Here is a 26,620-nt window from a genome sequence, read left to right as displayed (position 1 = left end):
TTTTGTGTTCATTCCCATTCATTTACCTTCCTACTTTGTTTTCTTTCTTATGTTCTTTGATGGAGAGGGTAGGTAAGTTGAGAGAAGTGGATCAAGGTACTTTGTCATCTAGCTTAGCTTTTGGTTGGTGCTAGATTTATTTTTTAATTGCATGCTTGACATTACTGGACAACAATTACATTATTGAATCCTAGATCTCTTTTGGTTATTGCATCCTCACCTTTACTAGGCATCGATGAAATTATGAAGAATTTTTGCTAGTTTTTGATTTTTGGAATGGGTCAATTTGGAACCTTTACTTTCATGAAGATTTTTCCTTCTAAACTATTTCTTTCTTCATGTATGATAATGCTGGAGTTGTGATTTTGGTCTTTTTCTGGAATGGGCAGCGGCGCAGGTCCCTAATGGAAGACAGAATAAGTAGTCTTCCTAGCAATATCATTGGGATCATTCTCATGGATCTTCCTTTAAAGGATGCCGTTAGATCAAGTATTTTATCTAGCAAATGGAGATATGAGTGGAGCACCATTCCGCAACTTGTATTTGATAGACATAGTTTCCCGTTGCCTTCGCGGCATGCACTTGGTGAAATTGTCGATCAAGTTCTCTTTCTTCACGCTGGCCCTATTGAGAAATTCGCATTTGATGGGTATACCTATGATGACAGCTTCACAAGAGTGAGACAGATGGCTGAGTCTACCTATCTAGAAATGGTTTGAAGGGGTTGATTCTCAACTTTTTGTCCGACCAGCTCTACCACCAGTTACCAGCGACTCTTTTTCAATTGTGCAAGCATTGACGTTTTTAGAATTACAAGATTGTGAATTTATTCTTCCTTGCGTCTCCAAGGGCTTCATCAACCTTGCAACTCTGGTTCTTAAAGATATTACCATTTCTGATGAATATTTTGAGAGTTTGATATCCAACTGCCCGCTTCTGAGGAAATTGGTGTTTTCTGATTTCTATGGTTGTTCTCATCTCAAGGTGAATGCACCAAATCTGAAAGAATTGTTTGTGAATGGGTTCTTTGAAGATATAGATCTCGAAAATACCCCATCATTAGCTACTCTATCTGTTGGCTTGGAGGATGGTGAAGAAGAAGATCATGATAATGAAGAAGATTTCGAGGATGAATTTGCGCAGAATGGAGAATATCATAATTTTAAGAAATCTCTCAGCGGTGTTCTGAAAATTGAGAGATTAGAGTTGCAGACTAACATGTTCGAGGTAAATAAACTTATCAAGTCCGACTTCCCGGGTGCATTTTCATATGACTATTAATTTTTCTCCTCAATTTCTATGGCGGTTTTAGCCAAAGGCAGCATATTAGAAAAACTTCCGACTTACAATTATTTGACTAAACTATACCTTAGTATGGTTAACTTCAAAGACCTGAGACATAACTTGATGATCTGTTGCTTCTTTCGAAGTTCTCCGGTCTTGCGGACCTTGAAATTAGAGGTAAGAACTCGAAACCAATGTATGCTTAATTATTTGAATGCCAGTATATTTCAAGTTTTTTCTTTATTTTTTTTTCATTTTGCAGGCTGATTCTGATGATTCAATGGCGATTGTTCCAGCTGAAAGCTTTTGCAATGGAAACGGATGCTTGGATTTCAAGTTCAACAATCTCCGAACTATGAAGCTGGTCGAAATATGTGGTGAGATTCCTGAATTGGACTTCATAAAGTTTGTTCTAGCAAATGCGCCGGTGCTGGAGACATTAAACATAAGAGTAATTACCGATCCTCACGAAGATGCAAGGATTTTCAAGGAAATAATGCGTTTTCGAAGAGCTTCAACCCAAGCTGAAATTATATGCTTGGACTGAGGATGTTTTATTTTCTCAGCTCAGTGTAGATGTAGAAAAGTTAAAAGAAAAAATGTTTAACAGAAAAAGGTTTGAAAATAAACCTTTCCCATGAATTCGATATTTTTTGTTTTCTTCTGTTCTTTCAAAGGTAGTGTTTGGGCAATGTTGTTATCTTTCTTTTGCCCTTTGGTTTTGTAAAAGAGAGGTCAATGTTGTGATATGTTTCTCAGGCAACCATGTTGGTGTGTTTGGGGCTTGCTTTCTTTTCATTATAAAAGAAAACATTTTTTATAAGAATAAGGTCAAACATTTAAATTAAATTTTATTTTATTTTATTTAAATTATACATAAAATAAGTGATGTTTTTGAGCTTTTAAAGGAACACTTTTCTCTATATAATTTAAATGATTATTTTTCTCTCAAAAGCTCTTATTTTGAATGGCAGGTAAGAAAACAACAGAATTTCAAAAAAATCACTAATAACTAATAACCTCTCCCCTTTATTATTATTATTATTTTTTTCTAAAATTAAAGTTTTGGAAACAGTTAAATTTAAATCCAGCCCAGATAATTTTCACCCCGTGATGGGAAGAAGAGAGGGTTTGGGTTCTTCTCTTTATAATTCTTGATTTTTTTTCCTTTTCCACTACGTCTGAATTACATTTGAATTATTAGAGTTTTCTTTTCCTTTTTTTCCTTCAATTTTGTGTGTGTCCATGTCCAGATCCTGGTTTTCTGTTAATAAGGAGAGTTAACAATGTTTGATTTAAGGCTAGCTCAATTGGGAAGGGTTTTTTATCCCAAGCCCCCTCTAAATTAATGTATTTCTTCGTGGTTTGGATTCCAAAGTTCGAAAGTTCGATTAACATATAATGATACTAAATATCAATTTCTTTCCTCACCCACACACAGGCTTGTATTAGAGTTATAAAGTCAACACACTTTTATTAATATTTAATTACTCATTAAATTTGACAAATATAGCAATTTATTATATACATCCTATATTTCTTAAAATATTACGTTTACTAATAAAAGAATATTTTGAGAATAATAGACTATCCTAACATAACGATTTATATTTATATTTGCCTTTCAGATCTTTCTTCAACTTTTAGTTAATGAAATTAACTAAATCAAATTAAAACCATTGACGTGGATCATTCAAAATTCAGTAGAAAACACATTGGTGTGGGATATTAAAAAAAATCCCAAATTCAAACATTGTAATGATAACAAAAATCAGGGATAACAAATCCCTGATTATAAATTAGATTTGCAACTCAATTTCACATCATCGGATAAAGATGCATATATGCTGGATGCTCGATTTCTTCAGGTCAGTACACACACTTTATACTCAACAGGACACACACCCTACAACGTGACAACACTTATCGCATTTTATACAAAATAAAAATAAAATCAAAATTGAAAGCTATGCACAAAAACTTTGTTAAATTTCATGAATAAGCGCATCATGGTGCATATTATCAATCAAATAGAAATCATGAGAACCCCCAATAAAGAGGAAATTAAACTATGGTTAACTGCATCAATTGGGTTATATCATCCCCTGTTTACTGTAAGGATTTAATTGAGGGTTATATTCACAATTTTGAGATTTACGACTTTTCATATATTAGTACTTGGAAACAAAGTGGGAATTTTACACATAAAAGGAACTGAAGGCACAAAACTATACCACCAAGATGAATTTAAACAGAGATGAGGGCAAGCCTTTCCTTTAGGAGTATAAAGTGTAGTATTTCCACAGGAACTGAATGTCCGGCATGCCCCCTACAATACAAAAAAGGGCAATATAATCATAAACAAATTAGTAAGCTAAGTAAGTGAAATAAACCAGTGTAAAACCTCTATGCTTACATGATTTAATCTGATTTCATGTATTGGATGAGACCAAGCCAGTGTAATTTTCATAGGCATCAGAGTTAAAACCGCGCGGGTTTTAGACCTAGACCTAACAATATTGAGCAAGATTGATTTCAAAATCAGCACAAACGTGCTTCTAAATGCTGCCCTGCAGTATAGACTTACATTCAGCAAACTTTGACCTGGTGTAAATTTGAAATATGATGACAAAAGGAAACTATTTTCCATATTATTTGGCATGCAAAAAAGAAAGAAAGAAAGAAAGAAAGGTTACCTAAATTTGTGTGCTTGATAACATAAGGGACTGTTATGATTTGGGTTTTAACTTCTCAATGCTTTGTAGCGTTGCCTTCAACAATGTATACTCATGGCGCATCCTCTCCATCCTACTTTCTAACATAAGCATTTCCTCCTTTAGGTAGTTGAAACGTCTCTCCAACCACTCTGCATTCTCTAAATTGTAACTACCAGGGCCGCTTATATAGTTTCCTTCGGTAACTATGCGGACTTCAGGAACTCTTGTCAGTATAACTATGATGCTAACCTGTCAGCAACAAACAGAAACCAAAAAGGAAACTCAGAGCAATTGGAGAAGATCTGAAAATTTAATCAACTTATTAAACTTCAACTTCACTGGAAGTTTATAACAATTTCCATGCACAATATTGCATCTAATACCAGAAAAGTTATCTGAGTGCAGTTTTTAATAAAAAGTATCTTGGTGCATCTAGACTCAGTTTGAGACATTCATCAAAAGCTTTTATTAATGTAGTATCACCAATTGTGACAAACACCACCATCATATGGTTGTTCTCTAATCCCTCCTAAAAATGAATTGAATTGTAGACAAACTTTCTCTACAGTTCTTTCCTAAAGGTCACAAATATCTTTCTTTCCTTAAATTCTTTGACTCACATAATCCAACAGGAGGGGCTTAAGAGAAATAGCTTAGTGGAGCTTCTTAGAGGCTTTCCTTCTTCCATGTGACAGTGTTTTAACTCGAGCACTCTTGTACAAGTTTTGGCTTAGAAAATTCAACTGGACCACAAACCCTAACCCATACCTAGGAGATGATAACAATCAAATCTGCTGGCCATAACTTGGCCATATCTAGACCAACCCTCAGACTAGCCCTTGAATTGAAGACTCCATCCCTTATAAAACCACCAGAAAAGGGAAGATGCTAATGTAGTAATGAATCTTATGCATGGACCAATTTTAATATCAAATGAAACAGAAATTACACAAATAATGGAAAAAGAAAACTTTCTGGTTAAAACAAGACAATATGGTTTTAAATGCTGCTCAATTGATTGAATGGCTATACCGTACTCCATCAAAATGAGGACTGCAAGAAATGCAGCAGCAATTACGAAGGGAAGAAGACTTTGACTGCCACAATATGAACACAGTGAAGCCCATGCTTCTCTGAAAATGACCAATGCTGATCTCCATTTTTCAAGGTTCACTGTCATTGGGCTTTCACTTTGTGGAGAGATCTTATCAGACACAGTTTCTATGATCTCTTCAAAAATCACATTATGCATTAAATCTCCAGCTGGCTCTGAAGAGCTACCCAATCCAACATTAGTGGAAATTGTGTCTGTTCTCGGAACAGAAATTCCAGGAGTTAGTATATAAAGGGTAACAAATCATTCTGAGCCTACACATTTTCTTTGTAATGGATAAGAAACACGCACAGACAACACTACAAGATGACAAACCTTCCAGTTTTACATCTTTCTTCTGCTTCAACAAATCATTTGCCTGTGGCATAATTAACAATCTAAATAAGCTTCATTCCTTGAAGAAATAGACTTCGGAAAAAAGAAAATATATTGCAAGCAGCAAAATGGTACATTGTTAATCCAAAGCGCATAAACTTCTCGACATTCATCTTTTGTTGATTGCTCTATTTTGCCTGTGAAAACAGTTGTGCAAGGGGCATTCAAGTATAAGTACAAGTCCATAACTTTCAAAGAAAAAAAAACTCAAAAAATTAATCGAATGAGGATTACAAGAAAATATTAGATATTTGGAACATAATGAAGGATTTTTGCTACAGAACTCAGTTCCTATATTTCTTCATCAAATAAATAAAGAAAATGGCTAAGAAGTGCAAAAATCCCTGATATTTGAGATGGAAAGATGAAAAAAACTAAGGGATTCTTGGTTACTGGTAATTGGGTGGTATCAGACATTAGCATTTCAGATCCTGTCACTCATAAACATAAACAAGAGAAAAGTTGGAGTTACACTTGTAAGTATCAAAAAGACATGAATCAGTGAGTGTAAAAATGGAGCAAACATACCCCTTTAAGGAGAAGTATGCAATCAGAAGCTTATAATCCACTAATTGTGGGAAACTCAGGCAGGCACCCGAATGTGGCAGTGAATTGCCAAAACAGTTGTTCAAGCAGAGTCACTAGGCAGTTTTAAAGAAACTAGAGGCCTTCATAGTACATAGATAACACCATCTCTTGTTGAATTCTGAAGCAGTGCCAGTCAGTTGCATCTAATTTTAAAACCATAACTATGCCAAACATTGCAGCTGTGTTTATTCCTACTTGACTCTTTTGCTTCTAACCTCACACTAAAATCATTACCATATTTCCCTATCAAGAAGTGTGAACAAGAAAAATGTCTTGGTATTCAGTAAATTAATGATGAAATTGCAGGGACACAGCAGGACAAACCTCTAAACATGGTTTTCTTCGAGAATGCCACATTAATATACACACGGAGAATGCAGCCAGTCTCACCGCTGAGTTGCTGCACATCCCATATCCTATGCACACATATACGCGGCTATATAAAGACGATACAAAGAAATACTTTACTAGGTTTAATTGACATTTAATTTTTAAACCAATAAGAAATCAGCAAAATATAAGTGCAGGATAAGCTTTCAAAAGATGTAACTTCGAAGAACAACGAAAATAAATATGCCCAAAGAACATTCAAAGAAGCCAGATATATAACATGGCTAGAAGACTAAAGAGTTACAAATCCTGCAAATCTTGGTCTGATCTTTATAAAACATGACTTTAGCTATACTCGAGACCTAAGTCTTGATCAAAAGGTAACATTTACTAATTATGTGATTATGCCATTTCATACTCCAAAGAAAATGATAACAAATAGAAAAAGGGTGATTCAGCGATTTTCTTCAGTCAAAAAGAAATTTTAAGGAAAAAAGTTATTTTGACATTTAATGTCCTTCAGTGGTAATCTAGTGTGATTTTCAAGTTGTTCAAAATCCAAAGTTCACAATACAATTTAAACAACTATGTTGTTTTTCATTATTGTCTACATTTTACAATTGCCTCATAAATACATCCTAATTAATTCAATGCTGGCATAGCATAAAACATTAACAATCCATCCAAGTTCGACAAAAAGGTAATGACCTTTCAACTAATGAAAAAAAAAAGATCGTAAAGTGAACACTACTAAATGCATTACAACTGAAATTCACTGAATATATCTAGACAATTATCACAATAATAAAGTTACTTATAGAGCAAAAGAGGCACCTCTACTTTGAAGTAGTCACCATAGGGCACATCACTGATTTGCTGTGATGTCTCAATCACTAAATGGCTGGTGGACAATAGAAGATTTAGCAGTCAAGATATATGCAAACGAAACTGATATTATACAATATTATCACAAAAGACTCTGAACAATAACTGGCATGCAACAAACTAATGAAAACAAACACACAAGTTATCACACCAGAGAACTGGAATGCAATTATTATCCATCAACTTTAAAAGTGCATAGGCAAGGAACACAAACGTTAGCATTTTCAGCATCTTAAAAGTAGTAACCAAGAACTCACTTGAAGAAGAAAATAGTCATTGTTGACAGATCATCAATTTATTTTATTTAGTATACTCTAGAATTTTAGGAGTTAGCTTAGGGATATTATTTATTGCCATATTTTTCTTATGTTCCCGGGATTATTTCCTGATTTCTTACTACCTAATATATGAAAATTTAACCAGATTCTAAGCTTTAGATTAGGATATGTTTTCTTGTATATAACTAGCTCAGAATACTTCAATAATATACATCAGAGGATTTCTTTTCATTCTCTGTTTGCATGGCATTGGATGGGTTAAGGTTCTCTAATCATTATTGGCTAAAACAGCCATGGAGAATGTGACTCTAGAGGGTTCTTTGGAGGTGTCGTCTAGACCTTCTAGGAGTATGTGTTCATTTGTAGTTCCTTCTCCAGGGAAACCCATTCTCTCCAAATAACCCAACAAAAAACGCAATGGAACCAATTTTCTTGACTGGTCTCAGTCAATTATGTTGATAATTTGAGGTAAATGAAAACCTCAGCTCTTCGACAGATGTAAAAACAGCACCAAATATTGCATTTGCTGTTAAGTGTAGTCAGCCAGTACATGCATTTTCCGTGAGAAAAGCATCTTGAAGCAATCAATCAAATCTTGCAGTATCTAAAATCTAGTCCATGTCAGGGCTTGTTTTTCAAGAAAAATGTGCAGGCATTTGTTGATGCAGGGCAGTTTCAGCTCAAGATAGGCGGTCCACATCAGGTTATTGTACAATGCTTTGAGAGCCCTTGCACAGAGAATGTGCAAGACGCTTTGTTCTAAGAGATTGATGAAAGAACTGAGAGTGCCTAGTTATGGGAACTATGAAACTATTCTGTAATAATAATGCAGCAATAAGTATTGCACATAATCAGGTTCATCATGACTGAACAAAACATGTTGAGAAAGACCAACATTATATTAAAGAGAAGATAGAAGACGGTGTGATTTGCATAATCTATATGCTCACCAAACAACAGATTAACTGATGTTCTTAAGAAAGGGCTGCCTAGACAAAGTTTTGAAGTGTGAATGATGAACATCTATTCATCAGCTTAAGGGGGGGTGTTGCTGTTTTATTAAATATATTCCAAATTTTTAGGAGAAATTTTAAGGATATTGTTTCTTTCCATGTTTTCCTTATTTTCCTGGGATTACTTCCTGATTTCTTGCTACCTAAGTTCTGATAATTACCAGATTGTAAGCTTTACATTGAAATAGCTTTTCTTGTATATAACTAGCTCAGATAACTTCAATAATATACATTAGAAAATTTCTTTCATTCTCCATCTGGTCTCTGTTTAAAGAATCAAGAAAGCAGATGGCACACAGTTCACAGTTTCTGAAGAAACTAGGCAACTCTTCTGTTTTGAACCCAATATGCTACTGCAGAAAGGAATCAATGATTTGCACATTTTAAAATAATAGACACATTATATAATGTGCATCTGATTATATGCAAATAGACTAAAAATACCTAGAAAATTAAGGTTCAAATATGACATAAATCAAGTTAGCACCATTTTTCTTGTCGAAAACAGATGATGAGTCCATGACTATTAATAAAGATTTTGTTTTCACATCCAATAAGTTGAAACAAGGAGTCAATGCTTGGCAAATTCAGTAAAAATAGAGAAACAATTTATGATCAGTCCATCCAACCATATACAGGTATGTTAAAGAATATATAGAAAATTGAGTTTCAAATATATTGCAAATCAAATTGTCTTTATTCACGCAAACAAGAATAAGAGGAGAGAGATGACTATAGCATATTGCATATATCTAATAGGTTACTACTGCCCATCTGGAGGACAAAACAGTATCCACTGATTAAGAAGACTTCGTCACAGACAACAAAGAAAAAAAACTTCACGTTGAAAACACAAAAGCTTCATTTTGAAAACATAAGCAAGAAAGGAGAATGCTTAATAAAAACTTTGCCCTTATAATTTAATATATTTATCTATGTTATTATTGACATAGAAAAATTGATCAAGATAAAAAATGTCAAAATAACTAATGATAATACAATGAGAACTTCTATAATGACCACACATCAAATGGAACAAGGATGAACACCATCACCTGCAGAAGAAAAATGACAATCTCAAAACATAAGGCATGTGATCCAGGCAAAACCAACACATTCTCTTTTGATGGGTGCAAAGTAAAATAAATCCTCTAATCTAAGTCAAGATTCAGAGTACATAGTTAACTACAACCAAAGCAAAGCCTCTCAATATTTGTGTTATGTTAAATTGTGAACTATACAAGCATCCACATTACAGGGTTAAACCTCCTGTGTTGACTATATCATTGGTAACTCTTTGCATTACTAAGATATAACAGGCTCAGTAGCACAAACAGTCATTATCTTGATCTTATTACATGGAAAGAATGGAAATAACATTACCTGTTCCTATAGACACGAAACTTTTGGACCTCCTGACAACGACCAAACTTTGCACCTTGAATAAAAATAATGCAGCCAAAATTAAGGCAACAAGTAACTACAATTGAATCAAAACAAGTCAACTCGGCTTTGTTTTCAATCACATTTCATAAGATTTCAACATACCAAGATATATTTTGACTGGATGCAGGAATGATATATCACGAGTATATCTGAACTGTTCATGCTGGTGCCAGAGAGTGTGCTGAAACTCTAAAAGATGATGAAAAATATAAACGGTCAGAATTGATAATCACCCAGGAAAGCAAACAATTTTGAGAACCACTGCTATGGCCAGATCAGCTATACATCTCTTTTAGGATGACCTCTATTTTCCGTCTTTCTATGTGTAATCCAAATCCATTGCTGACCAATAGTCATCTTGTTTATTTTATTCAATCTTTCTCAAACCACAAAAATATCTCAAATGCTCATTCTTTCATATCACAACTCCAATCTCATTGATTGCTGGAATATAATGCAACCAAAAGGACTCAAAGATAGTGGATGTGATGAGTGTAATGGGGTTGGAGGAGAATTAAAATGGAACCAAGTGGGAAAGAGGCAGGGTAATATTTCATTTATTTTATCTTTTTTTAACCACAAATCCCAAGACAATTCAGTCATTAAAAGCAGGCAAACACAAACTGTATAACTAAAATGGAAGCAGAAAAGATAAAGTTCCTTTTCATAAGGGAGGAAAATAAAACTACAGCATATTAATGAACATCACCTTTGTCTCCGCATCCCTTACGGAAGTTCTCAAGAAACTCAGCAGCATTATTGGAGAAGAATAAAGTAAAAAAAACTTCTGCACACACCTATGAACCATATATTTAGCATTTGATGATAAAAAACAAATAAACACAATAAATCAAAAGGAGAAACCACTGCATTACCGAGAACTTTGCCTCCGCAACTAGTGTAAAATATTCCGGTACTGCAGGTTACAAAATAAAACTTTAAAATTAATATAATCATGGTTAATTAAAACAACAGGGAGAACTATGCACAATAATGCAGTCAAATAAAAAGGGAACTTATACATCTTTTGGAAACCAAAGTAGTGAGAAAAACAGTCTGACTATTTCTGATGATAGAGGAACATGTTAAAAGTGAACTTACCATTAGGAGCATCCACATCCTCAACTGGCCAGCTCAGGTTGCCAGTAGATAAATGCTCAGCCTTTTCTTCTCCATTTTCTTTGACTTCAACAAGTCTACTGGGAACAATAATGCCATCTTCGCCGCTAGAAGGTAAACACTCACCCAAAATATTAGCATTCATATTCCTGATGCAAAGGCAAGAAATAAATCAATAAAATGGTCGCCATTATAAAATAATTTTGAGTATTTTAACTGACACTAACCCATCTGAGGTCAAGGAGTCAGACAGTAGTGGTGTTGATCCTCGTGCAATTTCGACAATAGCAAGGCTATTGTTGGAGCTGCTGACATCAGATTTCATATCCTATAGCATAGAATGACATATAAATTATAGCAAGTCTTGTGAAGGAAGTTAAATTTTAAGAGAAAAGTTCAATTCCACTTGTGAGAAAATCCTTAAGAATCAGGTATGATGTTAAGATCACAAAATGCAAGGTAAAAATTTCAACTATCCATATGATTTCAGAACAAGCTAAATACTTTATTGATTAGAAGCATAGAAATGACATACATAGATCTCTAACATAAGAGGAATCCTTTCATGATGATTTCTTTCAAATTAAATGAAATAATTTAGTGTTGCGTCAAATTAAATTGCCTAGAACCCAAATGGGGCGGGGGACCAATATTTGATAATGAAAAGTACTCTCAAGATTATTGAACATGAAAAGTAACTCATAATCATAGTTTTGAAACACATACATGGTTCATTCAGAGGAAGACTAGAAAATTGCATACCTGCTGATCAAAGATGGCCTTAGCATCATTGTCATGTTGCGACCATCCTTCCATTATGAGCTTGTAAGCTTCATCACGGGACAAGAAAGAACCAAAGAAGTGCTGCCAATTAAGCCAACAAAATGAACTCCGATCAAGGAAAAAACAGAATACAAATGAAAATGATCAACTTCAGAAAAACCAACTAAATTAAAGGCAAGTTCAGATTTGGTTTTCATCGGTTAAATAAAAGCAGTTGTAAATGTCCAAACTTTCTTGCCTTTTTCCCTCCAGCTAATATTTCTATTGCATTAGGAAAAATTCCAGCTGTCTTGGCTTTGCGCACACACGAGACTTCAAGAAAAGAAATTGTTTTCTGCAATTAAAAGGTGACATTAGTACATTATATTGGTCACAAATGTAAACTACAGGTCATAAGTGTGAAAACCAACCAATCAACAATAGTACTTGGTATTTTAAAGACATTATAGTGATATCAAGTATTAGCCCTCCCCCTCCTAACTAAACTCTCAGCTCTGAAAAATTCAAGAATAAAAAGGAAGTTAGTTTTTCTATAGTGTCGCGCATGTAACTAGAATTGAGAAGGAAATTCTCTATAGAAGCAATAATGCCAAAAATGAGAAAAAACATTTCTTTTTATTAGACATTTAAGAAGGGCAGCTTTTGCTATTCATATATGCAAAGTATTTAAATACTACATTGTGATATAGAGGTCATTCATTATTAAAATTTGGTTCCGTGTTGGCTGCCCCCATGCAAAAGTATAAAGAAAGGCCAGTTATAGATTTTTGATAAATTTCAAAAGTATAATTATCACTTATCACACTTGCATTTCCAAAAGTGGCTTTGTAACTTGTAGATATTCAAAAATTTCAAACGCATGCTATAATTCTAGACAATTTTACTCCTTGCTTTTATAAATGCAAATGGAGGATATAGTGTATTAAGGTCACCTCATACTATGATCAATAACCCACTTTCTCAAAACATAAATAAATAAATAAAATAACATTTTTCTATATATGGATATATATTTTGGCATTAAATTCTACAATTAACTGTGAAGTTCCACCAAGAAAAAGCAAGGTTCTAACTCAAGCTAAGTACTTCAACAATAGATGGCTTTCATTCTTAAGTTGATTACAAATATCCCCTATCTTGTCAGGCTTCATCATCTCAAATGCCTCTCCGTCATCAGATTATGACCAGCCAAATTTAACTCCCTTAAGAAAAAACCTTACAATGAATCTAAGATAATATTTAAGGAAATAAGACAGTGAGGCCATCTATTGTACCCAAATCCCTCCCTTCAATACCTGAGAGCCTGAAAAGTTCAATGCCCAAAAATACTTGATGGAAAAGAATTGCAACCATGTTGTATTCAGATAGTAGCAGACCATATGAAGGGCATTATGAACTAATTAAGAAGTAGGAAGGATCAATAAGTACCTTTTGTCTCAAAACCAAAGATGTTTTGAATAGAAGCAAATATGATGAAGAAACAAATACATATGGCCCTGCAAGCAAAGTTCAGGTCAGAAGTGAATTTTAACAGTAACTAAAATTTAAATGGGGAATTCAAAGATATGAAACATGTCTACTTCATATGCATGCGATAAAGAATGCAGGGAAGTTTTACTTTTGCCATATAAAACCAGAATGTGATACAAATAGACCATACTAGCATACAAACCACCGGGTGTAACAATTTCAATTATTAATTCCAATTTATAAATGAACCATACTTGGAGAAGAATATTCTCCTGGAGAGCGCAATTGAAATCCTGAACAAGAACCTCGCGAATGCCAAACAAATAGTAAATCTGGTCATTATATCATATTTAGAAAGCATGAAACCGAAAACTATATATAAAAGCAACAGATAAAAGCAGTGCATGGGAAAAGGAAGTGGAAGGAATAAGATGAGGATTCTTTTCATTCACTCAAGGCTATCTTCAGCAGCTCATACATTATTTATATTTTTCTAAATTGCATCTTCTAAATAATGCGACAATCATTTCCAAAAATCTTGCTTTTTCACTAAAAGTGTCATCTAGTCCTTGAGATAAAGATCTGTAGGACCCTCTCCTCTTCTCCCATAACTAAAGAATTTTCTGCTTCAGAACTTTTGGCTTAAAGCAGAAAATTCAGATTTCACAATATGAAAATGACACAGCTTTATACAATCAGCAAATTGACAAACCATAGCACATGCACAAAAATAATAATACTAATAATAATAATAATAATAATAATAATAATATATATCAATCAGATCTCAGTTAATTTTATCTGCTTTGATTTGTTTAACATAAAAACAATAAAATGAATAATGTAGCAAATTCATGAGCCACATATTGTCATGACATTAATATTATCCCTCAAGATACAAACATAGCCCAAGAGTTCCTCATAAAGTGGACTATCTCTTTGTGCATAAAACTACAAATTCAAACAAGGGTGCCAACTAATTCAAGTGAGAATTCATTTGACAATTGAAGATTTAAGAAGTGTTGCTTGAAAAGGGATGAGAATTCATTTAAAAACTCACCACCTCTGTGGTACTTAAATTATGAATGCCTGACGAATCTCACTCAGTGCATGCTAATACAAAGCAAAATGCAAAATGAAACTGTTCAAAGATAAGAGTTTTTTCCAACAACAATCTTATCAAGAATAACAATCCTAAAGAATTTAGGTTCAGTCTTCTCTAATTAATTTATACTTTGCTTGTTTGTACTACTTCTTTTTCCAATAAATTTGTGGTTTATCCACTTTTTATAAAAATAATAATAAAAATTTAGGTTCACACTCCTATCAGTGACTCATCAAATAAATTTAGGATAAAAACAGTCACAAATCCATCACAATTCCCCAAAAGAATCAGAGACTCACCTCGTCAGGCGGGAGACGGAACAACAACCGGTACTCCTCACTCCGCGTGGACATAGCCTGAGTCCAAAACCAAGAAAAACCAATCCAAGAATCCAAACTCAACTCCAAACCCCCAATAGAAAAATCAAACACAATTAAAACTACCAAGATCTCAGCGTCCCTGCGATCAGACGGATCGGCGGAGTAAACGGAGGAGGTCTCAGAGGGAGGCCTCAGCGTCCTGGCGTGACACAACCCTAGAAGGCGATGCTCGGAAGGGACTGGTCCAGCGGAGCGGCGGCGAGGGCCATGGGTGGAGAACGGTGGTTGAAGAGAGGAGTAAATGGTTGGAGAAAGTGGGAAAACGAAAGGGCGGGGGTTTCAATGGGGGTTCTCGAAGTTCTTGAAAGTCGAGTTACAAAGGAATCCAAAATAGAAAAACAAATGGGAAGTGAGGGGTAGTTTGGGAATTTCATGGCGTGTCGGTTACTTATATTAAAGGGCTGACTTGCAGGATGAGCTGGCAAAGGTGTTAAATATTTCGGAATTAAATTATTTAAAAGTCCCTGAAAATTTTGTTGTGATTTTCTTGTCCCTGCAACGGTAGGTTTTTATGAAATTCCAAATTCGTCCCTTCCTTTTGACTTTGCACCACGTGGATGAATGGAGGTGTGGATGTGTTGACGTGGCAACGTAATTATAATTTCCTACAATTTAATAAAAATTTAATAAATTATTTATTTCCAACCCCACCACCTCCCATACTAATTTATTAATTTTTTAAAATAAATACCGCGTTTAAATCAAATCAGCATTTGACAAAAATTGATCATTCACTAATAACCCATAATCAAAACTTCATACTCTTATCTTTCATTATAGAATGAACCGCTATAATTTATAAAATTATTAATAATATTTTTAAAAATAAATAATAAGTGATCCATTTAAAAACAGAAAAGTCAGTAAATAATTTATCGATCACCTAAAAATTTCATAACCATACAGCTCTAGAAAGTCAAACTAAAAACAATATTACGAGTGCCAGTCTTGTGCACATATCATTCAAATTTCAACCGATCGAATAGTTAACTCTTAATAAGTATTTTTATATAAATTTACATTAGAAACTGTCTGGATAGTCGAATTATCTTAGCCATCAATCCGATATGGCAAGATAATTTAACATTTTCTAAGAATAAAAATTATTTTAAATTTATGGGCTCTGTATCAAAATGCAGTGAAGGTGTTCGATAAAATGCCAAAGAGAGAAAGAATACCATTCCATGCCATGAAGGTGTTCGACCAATTGCCCCAAAGAGTGTAAGTGAGAGGCGCGCACCGTTTCAATATGAAGTATATATATAGAGGTCGGTGCGGTTCATAATGACCTCCATGTCGTCATATGACGGTCCACGTGGCGCGCAGAGTCAGCCACCCGCACCATAGGCTCCGGCTCATGCCACCAAGGTGTTCGACCAAATGCCGCACAGAGATAATAGAGCTAGGATAAGCCCAAGCTTCGTCACCGTCGACCAAAACCACACCACGCGTCACCTCCTCACTATCTCCTCCTCGCCACGCATGCAATCCCATTGCCACGCGTCCTTCTCCTTCTCCTCTATATATACGCCTCATCCTCTTCTTTCTCTTTCTCGGTCCTGAATCAATGGCGGAGAACTACCAGCAAGTGGTGAAGGCAGCGACGGCGGTGGTGACTGGAGGGTCGACGCTGATGCTGTGTGGGCTGACGCTGGTGAGCACTGTGATCTTTCTGACAGTGGCCACGCCATTGATGGTGATCTTTAGCCCTGTGCTTATCCCCGCCGTCATCACTGTTTGCTTGATTTTCTCTGGGTTTCTTGTTTCCGGTGGCTTCGGCGTCGCCGGCGCCTCCGTGCTCTACTGGATGTACAGGGTACTAGTGCTACTCAAGTTGCGTTTTTGGTCTTCTTTTTGGGCCATGGATGGTTTGATTGAGGACTAAAAATGGAATTTTCTGGGGAGCTAAAAAGGGAATTTTGACATGGCTGGTTTGATTAAAGGACTAAAAATGGAGTGTTTTTAATCTTTTGGGGAAGCTAAAAGGAATTATGCCTTGCTTAAGTTGCTTTCTCGAGAATGGGGTTTGTTTAGTACTCAATGGGCTGCTACATTTAAGGATTAAAATGGAGTTTTCAATCTGTTGGGGAGCTAAAAAGAATTTTACCCTTTTTATTTTGCTTTAGGTTTCGTGCCTCAAGGATGAGTTTTGGTTCGTTGTAAGTTTGAGGACTAGAAGGAAATTTTCTGATCTTGTTAGGAGCTTACTTTTAAGAAAAAGCCCTTTTCATGAGTGAACTTTTGCTCTTTTACTCCTTGAGCGTGCTATTCCTTTAGTTTTACTCCTCCATACCAAATTTTTGATCCTTCAAAGTATCTTCTAGGATTTTTACTTAAATTGAGTCTTTGTTTAGAGGCATGTTCAAACCTGAAATTTCAAAATTTTCCATATAAACATAAAATAATTATTTTTTGACAAAATACGAGAAGCTTGCGTTAGGTATGGAGCAAGCTCATTTTGCATGCATTTTCATTCTATATGGGCTTTGACTTCAATCTTTAAGTCCTCCCAGAAATGAATTTTCGGAGATGAACACCATACAGAACTTTACACTCGACAGGCTGAAAGACCATTAATAAGCATAAAATAAATTTAAATAAAATTTAGATATACATAAATTTTGTAAAGTAATTTACAATGCTTTTTGTTTGCATGCCCTACAACTATTCTTATTTACCAAGCCAATTTGGAACTTCTATTAAAAAAAAATAAAAAAGCTATCTTTCAAGTTTTAACTTATGTTAAATCAAAAAAAAAAAAAGTTTTAACTTTTGCTATATAGAATAATAGGAATGTATATTTGGTATATTAATAAATATGATCAATTACTCACCAAAAAAAAAAAAATCCTCATTTATGTAGGTACATAACTGGAAAACATCCTCCTGGTGCTGATCAGTTAGATGAAGCAAGGTATAAGCTGGCGGCAAAGGCAAGGGAGGTGAAGGAATTGGCTCAGAACCGGCTCAAGCAGGCTGGTCACACTGGTTCCTAAACCTGGCTACACTTAGCCAGCTATCTATCTTTGGTCATATATATATATATATATGTTTGTTGAATGTGTTACTTTGAGTTTGAGTCCTTTTGTTGGTAATCTTTTCTCTTTCATATCATCTTCATGAACAAAATAAAATTTTTAACAATGTTGCTTTGTCATGTTATGTGTTTTTCATTTAATAGGACTATTTTATTTATTTCAAATAAATAAACATATATATATATATATATATATATATATATATATATATATATATATATATATATATATTTGCTAAGTATACTTTAGGTTCTCTTAATGTTAAATTTCTGAATGAAAAAACATACTAAAATAATTTATTTAATAAAATAAATAAAAATCAAACATATTTTGAAAGGTAAAGATTTTTCAAGTAAAAAAGAAAAACTAATTGAAAGAAGCTCATTGCTTTAACAAAAAGTAACGTAATTAATAAATTAAGAAACTCAAATAAGAAAATTATAATATTCTATAATATTTGCTATGCATTCTTTATCAATATATTAAATATTTGTCAAGCAAACCTCATTACATAAACATCTGTATAAATATTTAAGTTAATTCAGATAATTTTTTAAATATCACCATTTTTCTTATTTATTTAATTTTTGAAAAAATTGTTTTACTGTGAAAGTTGTTGTATGGAAAATAAATTATACATGTTGAGATAATGCCATGCCCCCACATGATAAAAAATAAATAAATAATAATTTTATGAAAGTGCTGATATATACATGTTATAGAAATTAATAATCCTAGAACTTTAACAATTTTTATGAATTATAAATGGTAAATGGGTTTAATTAGAAGAAGAAGAAGAAGAAGAAGAAGAAGAAGAAACCTCATATTCGTATAAACATCTGAGGTTATTCATTAGTTTTGGGCTGTGGTTATTGGGTTTTTAGATATGGGCTTTTTGGAGGGCTAATGTTGGGCCAGTTAGAAATAGGATGTTTAGATTAGATTGCATTCAATTTTCTTGGTATTCTTCCACATTTGATCTATTTCATGAATATGTTGCTGTGATAATCATTGATGGTTTAGTTAAACACACAGATCGATCGATCAGATTGTGACTAAGGAAAAGTCTCAAAATAGATAGCACAAGCATGTGCATCAAAGAAATATGTAATATAATTAAGGGTAAACAACCCAAATAATTTCTTGTTTTTTTTGTATTTTTATTTTGGTCACCTAGTTTTAGAAATTAACTTATGATTTAGCCACATATTTTTAATTTTTGTTACAATTTTTTCATTCGAATATACACTATTAACAACAATCACACATAGTATATGCCAGCTTTGAGGAAGAATTTGTCATGTAGTATGCCTTATTTAATTTAAGATCTTTATATAGTCATTATTTAAAAAACATTATAAAGTCATTATTTAAAAAACATTATTAATTACATACATTATTTAATTTAATGTTAAAGAGTTTAGTTTCTCAATATTATTATATAGTTGACTTGGAGTCCTCAGAGACCTAATTTAATATATATATATATATATGTTGACTTGAAAGACATCAGAGACTTATTACTTGGTTGACTTGGAAGTCATGAGAGACTTAATTAATTTGAAATAAATACTGACGCAATTTAAAAGGAGAAATGATCGATCTTGAATTATTAAAATGAAGACTAGTAATATAACCTTATGGAATTTTCTTTTTATAAGAAATATATATATACATACACACTACTGCTACTGCTAAAACAATACAAAAGAATGGGGGTAAAAAAAAGTCATATTAACACTAATTAAACCATAAAAAATTATTGAGAGGAGTGGCAAGTAATTTTACTATTTGCCAAGAGTGGCAAGTACAAACCTCTCCCAAAAGATTATATGAATGTATATTATACTTGCATACCAAATCAGTGGAGTTAATACTAACAATTCTTTTGTGATAGGGACACATGTCAGGGCCACAGTATCAGGATATCACCAATTATAACTTTTCAACTACAGAAAGGATTCAAGTAATTGTGTTTGGAATTGAGTCAAAATTTCTCTATTATATAGAAATCCACAATCACAATCGAAAGCATTACTATCTTGTGATGCCAATTATATTTTATGGTGGTGATATTGTGCAAATTGCCAAAGCACTGCTGAGGTATAAATCAGACTTCTCTAGTCTCATTTCAATGGTTTCTAATAGTGTATTAAGATTAATTTCTCATTATAATGGTGAAGAGATAAAAATATCGAGTTTATAACTTATTTTTAGTTTTGCTTATTCAACCGTGTTTGCAGTGTTGGGAAGATGTGTATTTGGGCCATTAACTATATATGCTTTCATTTCTTACAAATTGTGCAAATGATGATATCCGTCGATATTGTGGAGAAAATTTTTGAGGAACCAACAAACTCTTGTACCAACTCTGTATTCATACACCGACATCATTACTATGACCAACAACTTCAAGGAGAAACTTAGCCAAGGAGGATGCGGTTATTGGCGTAGTGGATGCACCAATCAAACAAAAGAGAAACTTGCAATTTTGGAAAATTATTCGATCATTCACTTAGACTAGAAGTTACAAGCATTTATAATAATGGAAACCCTAAAAAAGCTCCTAAAATGCAAAGAGACCCTAAGATCAAAAACAAAAATTAATATAAATAAAATAAAACATAAATAGGACTAATTAAAGGCTATAAAAGTAAAGATATTGTTTTAGTTTTGCATCAGTTATTTCTTTAAAGGCCAGCTTCCTTGAGACCGACTTGTTGCTATCAAGATGTTGATCGAATTCTAAGTACAATGCGGTGAAGATTTTATGTCAATGAAGTTTCGACCATTGGTAGGATTCACTATATATAAATGTACAGTAAGCCGATTGGTTTTTGCTCGGATAGCGCATAAAAAGCTCTTATGTATGGCGTACATGCCTAATTGTTCTTGATAAGTTTATCTTCTCATCCAACAGTGGTCTTAACCACAAATTCTCTCTAGACAAATTAATTGATATCGCATTGGGAGTTGCTCGGGGACTTGATTATCTACACAAGATCGATATGCAAATTTTACATTTTGACATCAAACCCCATAACATTCTTTTTAAAGCTGTAATTTTAATCCAAAAAGTTTACGATTTTGGCCTCGCAAAACTATATCCAAAGAACTATAGCTGGTATCACTCAATGTTGCAAGAGAGAAACTATAGGATATATTGCTCCAGAGTTGATATCAAAAAGTGGTGTTATCTCTCACAGAAGTGTGATGTTTATAGTTTTGGTATGCTACTTAAACATGGCCAATGGGAAGGAATTCAGATCCAAAAGCAATGAATACCAGCCAAGTTACTATCTTTCTGCTTGGATTTATGATAAAATTATTGAAGATACAATTGAGCCATGACGTGATAGAAATGGATACAAGCATTGCAATCGATTGAAAAGAGAAGAAATTATGGATTCTTAGGCTTGTGGTGTGTATATAGATAAGGCCATTAGATCACCCTTCCATGTTTTAAAAGTGATTGAGATGGTGAGAAGGAAAACGTTAATAGCTTACAAATATCACCAAACCATTCTTTTCAAAACCACCTCAAATACCTTCAAAGGTGCCACACTTGAATACTGATGATGGAGACGGCATTATGGAATAAAGCAGGAGAAAAAGCACAAAAGAAACGATCAAAGAAGAGAATATTTTTGAACTCAGTCGAGTCAAAACTCCTCACACTTTCTATTTTATATTGATAGTGATAAGCGAATTCGGACTAGAATTACTTTGGCACTCATAAGAAACTAAGCAGTTCAAAGCTAACGAACTTATCTGCAGACATAATCCTAACATAATTTTCTAAATACAAATGCAGTTTATAAAACAAGGAGGGTCATAGCTCATAGCTTAAAGTGCATAAATGCAGCAATACCTAAATAATATATAAAATGTAACATAGGGTCTTCAAATGCAATAGCAAGATTAGCGACATTTCACATTTTAGAAAATGCTGATGAGTTAAATTAACTAAATCGGTATTGTATGGTAATGTAGTGTTATATGATATTATATATAACATGTAATTGGAAATAATAACTTTATATCTATTGGCCTTTTTATGTCAACTAATATTTTTATAAATATTAATTTAATTATGCATGCTTGGTTCTATTTTCTTTAATTAATCAAAACTAACATTACAATTTTTGCTTAATGTATATATAAATGTAAGCATTGAATTTTTCAGTAAAAAGAACTTTGTGAAATAACTCGACCGTGAGGCCAATTTGAAAGATGATTGAAAGTAATAGTGATAAGGATGGTGCTTACATTAATGAAATGAAAACCCTATGCTAAACATGCATGTTTTTAATTTTTGAAGCTTATTTCAAGCTCAAATGTGAACTACAACAATAATATTAATATCTCTTTTATATTTTTATTTTATATATATAAAATTTAGGGCCACTTTTGTTGGAGATCATTTTTATATTTTTTATATTTTTATTTTTTTAAAATATATGTTTTATTATAGAAAACCTTATTTATTTTGTATATTTCAAAAACAAGTTTTTTAAAAATGAAAGCAGATAATTGCTTTATCATGAAGTCATATAAAATATAATTAAAAAAAATATTGTTTGCCTTTATAAATTTGTCACAATATGCATCTTTATAAGTTTTTTTTAACTATTATTATTTATTGAATTAGTAATATACCTACAAATACGTTTTATGTATTTATAGAATTTATAATTAAGATCTAAATTTTATGAATTTATTTTAACTTATTCTTTTAATATAAGAAGTAACACAAGAAACAATAGAATTTGATTAATGGAGAGAGAGACTTGGCAACTTGACCCTACTTGACTTAGAAGCCATCAGAGATTTAAAGCAAAAGTAATAGTGATAGAGAGGCCCTGCATTAATTATAGAAATAAAGATTAATGAATAATAATACACGCACATAGACTTCAAAATCAAAATTGAATGTCCAAGGGGAATAATAATTTTTACTTCTTATTTTTAAAAGATATTGTTTTTGCTCTTTGTAGTTAAAAAAAAAAAAAATTGTTTCACTGGTAATACATATGAGTATGATCAATATATTCATACGTTTATATTGAAATTATTTATAAGCATTTTAATCACAAAATAAACTGAGCATTTATCTTATTCTTAAAAACATCAATATCTTAACACACATTTTTGCTATCAAAACATTGTATTTTTGGGTAAAATGCTCCCAAGATATATAGCTTATGCACAAAATGTACATGTGATATAAATTAAATTATATATATTTATAATTTAATAAAAATACAGCACATGCATGATGCATTCCTTTTCTTTTCTTTTTAAAAACCAATTGATAGACCTCTCAAAAATCCAAGTTAGATTTTATTTGAAATGACATTAGTTTAGAATTTTCACATGTTTTACCAAAAAATAAAATCTAGGATGATAACATTAATTAAGAAAACAAATAATGTTATATCATAACTTAGTTAAAAAAACCAAAAACAAATTTGTTTCACTTTAAATTTATTTCCTAGTCTGCAGTTGTCATATATTATATACTCTATATTGGTGATAAATTTTTTACATTAAAATAATTTTTTATTTACATTTGTTGTTTTTTAAAACAAAAATCATAATCAAGACATTAAAAAATGATTGTGATGCGAAAATTTAATAATATATATAAAAAAATTAAGTATAGTTGAATTTATAATAGAAAAGGCATGTGCATGAGTTGGAGCGAGTGAGCAACTCAAAAGTTTATTTATTTATTTATTTTTTTTGAAAAGTAGATAAACCACATTCATTAAAAGAGGGAATATACTGAAACACAAGAAACAAACGCGCACTACCCCCTAAGGGTAGAGACGAACGAGACAACCCTAGAGGAGGGATCCTCTAGAGATACACCAAACTAGGACCCACTACACCGACGCAGACCAACATCACCAGAGGTGATTACAAAACGACAAACCAACCAACAGACAACCCTAGAGGAGGGATCCTCAAGAGATACACCAGACTAGGACCCACTACATCGGGCCAGTGTTGGGGGGCTCTCAGGGGGGACGCTCGGCGTCGGGTCTGAGGAGGATAGAAACTCAAGGCTCCACTTAACTTTTGCCATAGGCTCCTCCAATCTTGCTTTCTTCGAATCCGGTGCTACAGATAACCAAAGAAGAAGCATGTGCTCAATTTTAACAATAATGGTAACAGTAGGACAACAAATAGAATTGAAAATGCGTGCGTTTCTTTCAATCCAAATAGTCCAAGTGATTGCACGAGCAAGCAAATCCCAGAGATAAATGAGTGGTTTTTTGATGTTTTTCCTACACTTGTCCCAGAGATCACATAACAATTTAGGGGCACAACTGGGGTCAAGTAATTGGCAAAAATAGTTCCAAACATGCGCAATCACTGGACATTGGACAAGGAGGTGATCGGCCGATTCCACATTAGCATGGCAAAATACACAAGTGATCGAGTGAAAGAGTTTACCTTTTTTTTCAAAATTTATAAATAAACTATTTATATAAATCATATAATTTGCTCACAGTTCTTCAATTGATTTTTTACATTTTTATGCATGTTACGAAGTGCATCTCTTGTTATTTATTATTTTTTTTACCAAACAATAGTTACTTATTGAAGTAGTAATACATCTAGAAATAAATTTCATGCCTTAATAAAAAAATAAATAAAAAAATCTAATTTTTATTATTTCTAACTTATTATTTTTTTTAATGAAAAATAGCATTAGAAAAAAAAATTGAATCTTTCCTAAAAAAATTCATCAATTATTAATTTTTATTTAATTAAGCACCTTTATAACAAGGAAGTTAATATTTCACTCTGTTTCCGGATTTAACATCGGAGATTGAAGGAAAGTTGGAGACGTGCACAGAAGCATAAACTCAATAAGCACATATTGTATGGGTTTTGGGTTCGATCTTATAACTTTTATGAAATGAACATTCTACACAAGAGATCCAATACCAATAAGACAAGATGCCATTAATCATTCGTTTATATATATATATATATAAATCTATCAAAATTTTTTTTTAAAAAAAATTACATTATTGACTTGGAAGTCATGAGAGATTTAATTTGAAATAAATATTGACATTGAATGATGCAATTTGAAAGGAAGCGTGATAGAGAGATGGTCTCATATTATTATTATGAAGACTAGTAATATCAACTTATCAATTAATGGATTTTTTCTTTCTATAAGAAATTTAAATTATTTTTAAAAAACTACATTATTGACTTGGAAGTCAAGAGAGATTTAATTAGAAATAAATACTGACATTGAATGATTTAATTTGAAAGGAACCTTGACAGAGATGGTCTTGCATTATTAATCTAAAGGCTAGCAAAATTAACTTATCAAATTATGGAATTTTCTTTTTATAAGAAATTTAATTTTTTTAAATAGTAATACACCAAGAAAAAAAATTCATGCTTGAATAAAAAAAATATAAAAATCTAATCTTTATTAATATCGGAGATTGAAGGAAAGTTGAAAACATGCACAGGAGAATAAACTTAATAAGCATATATTGTATGGGTTTTAGGGTTCAATCTTATATCTTCTCTGAAATGAACATTCTACACAAAAGACCCAATTCAATGTATATATATATATATATATCAATTTTTTTTAAATTACATTATTGACTTGGAATTCATGGGAGATGTAAGTTGAAATAAATATTGTCATTGAATGATATAATTTGAAAGAAGCGTGAGAGAGATGATCTTGCATTATTACTCTGAAGACTAGCAATATGAACTTACCAATTAATGGAATTTTCTTTCTATAAAAAAATTAGATTATTTTTTTAAAAAATTACATTATTGACTTGGAAGTCAAGAGAGATTTAATTAAGAGAGATTTAATTAGAAATAAATACTGACATTGAATGATGTAATTAGAAAGAAATTATGACAGAGATGGTCTTGCATTATTAATCTGAAGACTAGCAATATCAACTTATTAATTTATGAATTTTCTTTCTATAAGAAATTTAGATTTTTTTTTAAAATAAATTACATTATTGACTTGGAAGTCAGGGGCTTTAATTTGAAATAAATACTGATATTGAATAATGTAATTTGAAAGGAACGGTGACAGAGATGATATTGCGTTATTAATCCGAATACTAGTAATGTCATTTTATTAATTTATGGATATTCTTTCTATAAGAAATTTAGATTTTTTTTAAAAAAAAATTGGTGAATGAGACCCAAACCTATATGTATATCAGTATATGAGCAGATATAGATAATATATAGATATGTATATAGGTAATTAACTGCATTATAATACTATCAGTAGAAATGATCATAAATATATATAATTAACAACTATTCAAACACGATGAGATCCTTCTTCCTCATGTTGCTGCACCTCTGCTCTTGTTCTTCTCTTGTCTCATGAGGACATTATTGTAAATTATAAATTATCACAATATAAACTAAGTATTTATCTCATTTTTGTAAAAATCGATATTTAAATATATTTATTGTCAAAAACTTTCACAAACAAATTGCAAGATATATAAACAAATATACATGACCACCTTTACATTAGAAGGATGGTAACTCTTTATCTTACAAGATAAGAAATTGGGAGACCAACTTCTATTGATTAAGAAGTGTGATTTATCCATTATATATAAAAAAAAATGATTTTTATCTAAATATCATGAAGAGCGGGCATTTT

General features: G+C 32.4%; 3 protein-coding genes across 3 annotated transcripts; 2 read left to right on the top strand and 1 right to left on the bottom strand.

Moving 5' to 3' along the window:
• The first annotated feature begins 686 nt into the window (after positions 1–686).
• LOC120249380 (F-box/FBD/LRR-repeat protein At1g13570-like) lies at positions 687–2,108 on the top strand. The gene is made up of 4 exons (XM_039257870.1): positions 687–694; positions 771–1,226; positions 1,305–1,461; positions 1,547–2,108. Exons 1-4 carry the CDS (start codon positions 687–689, stop codon positions 1,829–1,831), a joined length of 906 nt encoding a protein of 301 aa, XP_039113804.1. The 3' UTR covers positions 1,832–2,108.
• Positions 2,109–3,524: 1,416 nt separating this feature from the next.
• On the bottom strand, positions 3,525–15,007 carry LOC120249379 (protein VASCULAR ASSOCIATED DEATH 1, chloroplastic-like). Its single transcript, XM_039257869.1, is given in 20 exon segments — positions 3,525–3,613; positions 3,981–4,250; positions 4,951–5,309; positions 5,431–5,473; positions 5,566–5,627; positions 6,403–6,494; positions 7,241–7,309; positions 9,968–10,022; positions 10,133–10,219; positions 10,740–10,827; positions 10,906–10,946; positions 11,132–11,298; positions 11,377–11,477; positions 11,912–12,013; positions 12,171–12,268; positions 13,364–13,385; positions 13,387–13,428; positions 13,657–13,707; positions 14,807–14,863; positions 14,951–15,007. Coding segments are annotated over 18 exon segments (1,770 nt in total). The 5' UTR covers positions 14,861–14,863; positions 14,951–15,007; the 3' UTR covers positions 3,525–3,613; positions 3,981–4,013.
• A 1,190-nt stretch (positions 15,008–16,197) lies between these two features.
• On the top strand, positions 16,198–18,060 carry LOC120250313 (oleosin 1-like). The gene is made up of 2 exons (XM_039259119.1): positions 16,198–16,703; positions 17,752–18,060. Exons 1-2 carry the CDS (start codon positions 16,455–16,457, stop codon positions 17,881–17,883), a joined length of 381 nt encoding a protein of 126 aa, XP_039115053.1. The 5' UTR covers positions 16,198–16,454; the 3' UTR covers positions 17,884–18,060.
• The last annotated feature ends 8,560 nt before the right edge of the window (positions 18,061–26,620 follow it).

Source organism: Dioscorea cayenensis, chromosome 19 (assembly GCF_009730915.1).
Source record: "Dioscorea cayenensis subsp. rotundata cultivar TDr96_F1 chromosome 19, TDr96_F1_v2_PseudoChromosome.rev07_lg8_w22 25.fasta, whole genome shotgun sequence".
In the NCBI taxonomy this organism is placed as follows: Eukaryota; Viridiplantae; Streptophyta; class Magnoliopsida; order Dioscoreales; family Dioscoreaceae; genus Dioscorea; species Dioscorea cayenensis.
Note: the sequence above shows the minus strand (reverse complement) of the source record. Positions and strands in the feature narration are given on the sequence as shown.

Bases quoted from the DNA above. Each gene is read 5' to 3' on its own strand.
- LOC120249380 (XM_039257870.1), top strand. The intron at 1,227-1,304 runs GGTAAATAAACT...AATTTCTATGGC, and splicing joins TTGCAGACTAACATGTTCGA to GGTTTTAGCCAAAGGCAGCA. The intron at 1,462-1,546 runs GTAAGAACTCGA...TTCATTTTGCAG, and splicing joins TGCGGACCTTGAAATTAGAG to GCTGATTCTGATGATTCAAT.
- LOC120250313 (XM_039259119.1), top strand. From the start codon at position 16,455: ATGGCGGAGAACTACCAGCAAGTGGTGAAGGCAGCGACGGCGGTGGTG. The intron at 16,704-17,751 runs GTACTAGTGCTA...CATTTATGTAGG, and splicing joins TGCTCTACTGGATGTACAGG to TACATAACTGGAAAACATCC.